The sequence below is a fragment of the Austrofundulus limnaeus genome, unplaced genomic scaffold (assembly GCF_001266775.1).
Source record: "Austrofundulus limnaeus strain Quisiro unplaced genomic scaffold, Austrofundulus_limnaeus-1.0 Scaffold215, whole genome shotgun sequence".
In the NCBI taxonomy this organism is placed as follows: Eukaryota; Metazoa; Chordata; class Actinopteri; order Cyprinodontiformes; family Rivulidae; genus Austrofundulus; species Austrofundulus limnaeus.
The window spans coordinates 463297-469126 of NW_013952617.1; the positions used below are offsets into that span (position 1 = coordinate 463297).

Consider the following 5830-nt stretch of genomic DNA (forward strand, 5'->3'; position numbering starts at 1 on the left):
TGCAAATTAAAATATAGCTACATCTGCAACTGTATTTGATAATGTTTTGAACTTTTAAAATATTGCCTGGTAGAACCAGAAGCTGTACTTCATATATATACACACTGCATACACCCATAATTAATTTAAATGCAAATTAAAATATAGTTGTATCTGCAACTGTATTTGATAATGTTTTGAACTTTTAAAATATTGCGTGGTAAAAGCAGAAGCTGCACTTCATATTAGTGACAAACTTTGGTGTTTTTTGATGAGTTACCTTCATTTTTGCTTCTACTTTTCATTTAAAATAAGTTTCCATTCTCAACAGGTTTCTATGGTTCTTCTTTTACGTATTAAAAAAGTTGTTAAACATCTGAGTGGTGCACTATTGCTACTAGTGGTCAGAAAGTGTATTGCACCTTATTCAAAATCAATGCGGTCTCACGGCCCTCTGTGGCCCAAAGTTAAAAACTGTTGTTCTTTTGAGACCCTCAAGGTGGCGCTCACGGCCTACAATTGGGCCTCGGCTCATGGGACGAAATAAGCAATGTAACGAAATAAGCAACAGCAGATTTTGAACAAACTGAAACATTTGACCCATAAAAAAATATAAAAATATCTTTGCAGTAACTGGACAGAATTACTTAAAGTTTTCTACACTCCTAGACACTATAATTGCACAAAAAATAGTTTATAAATGCAAAAAAAGTGCATTTAGCATGATATGTCTTCTTTAAGAATCTCTACATAGGGTGTTTGTTTAAATTCCAGCCACAGACAACACTTGGAGTCCAGGTAGACCAACTTTCCTCTGAGTTGTTTCAGCCACAAAGAGAACCAACAGGAAGGAAGCAAAAAATAAAGAATCAGAGAAAAATCATGAATTCTAAATGTAAATTAATTCTAATTATAATAATAAATTAATAATAGTTTTACATCTAAAAATCATATTTTATTATTTTCATCTACTTTTCCACCATTCAGCAGCCTAATTGATTTTTTTGTTGTTCTTTATAAAAGTGTCTAAGTTTAATAATGTGTGAGAAATCCACATTTTTTTATTCAGTCAGTATTTAATACAGCTTGACAAAATAAAATAAAATATATTGTTCTGCTTCATTTTTTAAGTTATATTATAAAAGATTAACCCTTCATGTTATGGAAAGACCCTCTTGATACAAAAGAAAACTCAGCTTTTTAAGAAAATGGCTGCTTATCAATTAAYCGTTAGTCGATGGATACATAATCAACTTTARATTAATTCATTAATGGATTACTTGCATCCCTAGTCCCCAGTTAGAACATTCTCATCTAAACCTGCACTGTAGAAAAACATTTTCTTCCAAGTTTTCATATTACAGACACCTGTTGACTTATTKTTTTGAACATTTCTTGTTCTTCAGATTTGCCGGCTACGCAGCGAGTTGGACGTTGTTCGTGGCAACACTAAGGTGATGTCCGAGATGCTGACTGAAATGGTGCCAGGACAGGAGGATTCTTCAGACTATGAGTTACTACAGGTGATACGAAATGCTCTGTGTGTGTTTGCATGTTTGAATCCGTTCCTACGACTTTCAAACCCAGTCTTAAGCGATTACGTGACCATTTTGTACTCGCTTGTGTTGCTCAGGAGCTGAACCGGACCTGCAGAGCCATGCAGCAGCGGATAGTGGAGCTCATCTCCTGCGTTTCTAACGAGGCAGTGACCGAGGAGCTGCTGCACGTAAACGACGACCTCAACAACATTTTCCTTCGCTACGATAGGTTAGAAACCACCGAAAAGCTGTTTCAGCACACGAGAGTTTTTTACCTGACATTCACGTGTGAAAGAACGCAGCTCTTTCTGCTTTGTTGGCAACAATTAAAGAGTTTCTGTTTGTTTCTTTTGTGCCGCTCTTTCTTTCAGGTATGAAAGGTTTAGATCTGGGAGGTCCTCAGCTCAGAGTGTGAACAATGGGGTGAGTCAGAATTGTGTAGCTTGCATGGTCAAATGCCCAGTGTTTGCTTTAATACAACAACAAAAAAACAACAATTTAGTCCTYTGTGCTTCAGTCTGAGTCCTCTCTGTTTTTACATTTGAGTTATTCTTCTGTTTCTTCTGGCACCGTTCACCTTTCTGCTGTGTGGACCTGCATGTTAATCACCTGTCAGGCTTTTAAATGTTAGATACACACACAGAACTCGACAGAGACCCAGCATAGACATTAAATGCAACACATTTGTTTTCATCCTTTTTGACTACATTGTGATGATACAATGTAGGAAAAGAGACCTGTTGCATTTAAAAAGCAGTGATACGATGAKAATATTGATCTGGAATGGTCTCACCTCTTGTTGTTTAAGCATCATGTATCATCCACTACATTGTGTTTCTGCACTGGCATGTTATTGGTATTCACTGTCTCTTCCCTTCTACTTTTTTTTCTGTTCTTCTGTTTCTGTGGCTAGCTGAAACAGGCAAGTATTAAAAAAATTCTCATCCTCTCTAAATGAGCAGCTTCATCCCATACTGCATGTCTTGACCTGAATTGTCAGCAGTATATATGGGGGGAATCTTGACATAGTTTGCAGAAATAAATGTTAAAAGGCTGTTTTTCTGACTGACGTTTTTGCATCGGACCACAGATTTAGTCCTTCCTTCCTGCCTTTTCTGCTTATTCTTAAGGGGATTGTTGTGTGTTAGGTGTACAGGGGTGATAATGTAGTATCTATCTGTCACGCCTTAAAGCATTTCAATAATTTATCAGTTTCTTCCTTTTCTGTAAGAAAATCACTTTGGAACTGTTCTTTCAAACTAATGTCTTCTCAAACCCCCTCCCCCTTAAGAAACAACTTTTCTGAAAGTTTTTTGATTTTCTCTGTAGTCCCTAAACCTGTAGCTCACTGGGTTGCGACTGTTGATGACAGATTAACAGCATTCACAAGGGAGTTGCCAAAAATGTCTAGAAACAAGTTCTCAATTTTTTCCTGTGAGTCACAGGGGCGTCTTGTCCCTTGACATGTTTGAAAAAGTAGCGAAACAATTTTTTCTAAATAGTCRTAGAGTTGTCTCAGGTGTCTCAAAAGTATCTTGAGTCCTGTTTAGTTTAGCTTCTGTCAAGTACTAAAACTGTAATTTTTTTAAATGAACTGCCATGTTTGCTTCTGTATACATTATTTACATTTTAAAAATAAAATTGGCATCAAAAGTTTTTTTCAAGGGGGCAGGGGCTCTCCAAATGCTCAACTTTTTTACCTACCTTATGACAACAGGGTCAAACTCAATCAAACAAAAGGGCCAAAATTCGAAGCTTTATCCAAGCCAAGGACCAATTTCTGTCAGTACTGTATTTATTGAAGAAATGTTAAATAACAACTTACCCTTATAGAAATACAGATATCCTGTTTAGGGTTGGGCATAATCGTATTGTGTGCAATTAATCGTCAGGAAAACATTAATCGATTACTTTTTGGCACTTGATGATTAATACGATTAATGCCACCAGGTAGACTGACTGGGGATTACTCTGGTCAGGACTCTCGGTGCTCCTCTCTGCTTCTAATATAACCAAAATTTAAAAACAAAGTTCTGTAATTTATTTATCTATCAACACAATTTAAAATTAGATGTATAGCCTGAAGTCTAATTTTGACACAATTTGGAACAGATTTGTATGAAGAACAAATCTTTCTCATTAAATTGGTCATGTGACCAGGACATAAGGGTGTCCAGGAACTCCAGGGGATTAATTGTCAAATTAATCGTTATCAGCTAAATTCCACAATTAATCATGATTTTTTTTTGCCAATATTGCCCAACCCTAATCCTTTTCCAAATGGTGTTTTTTTGTAACATTTAAAACATATATAACCTAATGAATAAAGAAAAGATTCAATTTAGAAAGACTCATCATTAGCATTTATTTCTTAAGCATTACTCTCTGTCAACTTTTCCTTTGATTATTTCTTATTTAATCTCTTAGAGATACGTTTTATCACAATCCAGCAAATTGGTAAAAAAAAAAACTCCACCAAAAATTCAAATATAAGTAATGACTACAGCAAAAAAATGATTTAAGTCAGTTCTCTGCTGCTCTTTCAACACGATAATCAAAGACTACTGAAAAATTCTAACTTTTTTTTTTGTCTTGAACGATGGCCAGGTGTTAATAGAAGAATGCGTTAAATATAGTACCATACCACTTTATTTCTAAAGCACTTAACAACAACATAGCAGCTGACCAAACTGCTGTACAAAAATATAAAACAAAACACAAGAATAAACCAATAGTACAATGAAAAAAATAGAACTCAAAATATCACAGATACCAGAAAAGAGAACAACATTAAGACACAGATGCTAGTTCACTCTGGGTTAAAAGCCAAAGAGAAAAAATATGTTTTAAACGAGTTTTTAAAACAAGTAACAAAAATAGAAACCATAAAGCTMTATCACATTTAATGTATTACCTTTGGGGCCAGATATAATGGTAATGAGGGCCAGATTTGGCCCACGGGCCTTGTTTGACAAATGTGCTTATGACATCCGTGATAAAACTAGGCAGATGTGTGATGCCAAGATGTCATGAATAATTACTAGCCAATTTTTTTCTCCAACTCCTACAATTGGTGCATAAATACCTACAAACCTTTAGTATGGGTGTACTGAAGCAGCTGCTGTTTGTAGAAAAAAAAACACACCTACCATGCTTGTGTTTTTATATGTTTGTTGACATATGTTTTATGTTTTACGCAAACATGAAGGAGCTTAATTTCTGATTTGAGTTGGCAGATCTTTGGTTATTCAAAAAAATACAGCCTCAAATGTTCAGGGCTAAAAAAAACATGCTGATGATAAATATTAATTAGGAAAGATTTGGCCCAAATCTACCTTTCTTCATTTCTAAAGTGTATTCTAGTAGATAATATCTAAAATGTGTGGGCGGCTGACAAGGTGGGTACAAAGCAGGCTAAGTGGGGTAAAATATGGGTAACAAGGTAATGTGCACAGCCTAATTTTGCAAGTTGAGCACATGAAAATAGAGATTTTAAAAACATAGTCAGCAAAAAAAAACTTGCATACATCATTTATTCACAAACATGTTTCATTGAGACGGCAACTAAAATGTGTGTATTTTCTCACTGTTTTCTTGTAATTTTCAGTCTGAAAAACAGTGGCAGCCCAGTGAAATACTGGCTTTAGTTACAGATCTCTTCATACTGTTCTATAGTTAACCAGCTAGTTTGTCCAGTTTTATGTCTTTATGCTCCACTCTGCTCTTTGTAAAATATATTTCATAGAAAGTATATTTTTTACTTTTTTTAGTTAATTCCCCCCCCCCCATCACAAATGTAAATCCTGTGCTTTCCAGAAAATAATTTATTTGCAGAGACCATCAGACTGTCTCTTTGCTGCAACAGGACATAAGAGCTGCTGTGTCTCGTTTTTCCATCAGGTCCTCAGCGAGGCTACAGAAGACAACCTCATCGACCTGGGTCCAGGCTCCCCAGCGGTGGTCAGTAACATGCCCCACACAACTCCAAMCAGTTTGCCCCCCACCCTGACAGCACCTACAGGAGGACCCTCCTCCCCGGCCACTTTGTCCTCCCGCCTGGCTGGTTTAGGTATTCAGAACCTTTTCCTCTTAATACTCGATAAAAAAAAATCCTGTCTATCCGGACTTTATAGTAAAATGTCCTGCTGTGTGGGCAGACTTCTGTGTCAGGAATAATTACATCCAARCATCCTGATTATCAGCCAATTAGATGTTATTTATACCACTGTGGATTAAGAGCTTGACTGCCGTGAGGTAGTAATAGTTTCTGAACATTATTCCAGTTCTGGTGTTCACTGTGCAAAAAAAAAAAA

The 5830-nt window shown here is 36.0% G+C and overlaps 1 protein-coding gene across 2 annotated transcripts in view; it reads left to right on the plus strand.

Annotated features, from left to right (window-relative positions):
- Positions 1-5830, plus strand: part of tom1l2b (target of myb1 like 2 membrane trafficking protein b) — a gene marked incomplete in the record, with an annotated part of 22372 nt that overhangs the window by 9948 nt on the left and 6594 nt on the right. The window contains 5 exon segments of one of the 2 annotated variants that reach the window (XM_014019288.1): positions 1386-1502; positions 1613-1746; positions 1889-1940; positions 2431-2439; positions 5418-5586. In XM_014019288.1, coding sequence (XP_013874742.1) covers positions 1386-1502; positions 1613-1746; positions 1889-1940; positions 2431-2439; positions 5418-5586 — 481 coding nt within the window. 2 annotated transcript variants of the gene reach the window in all.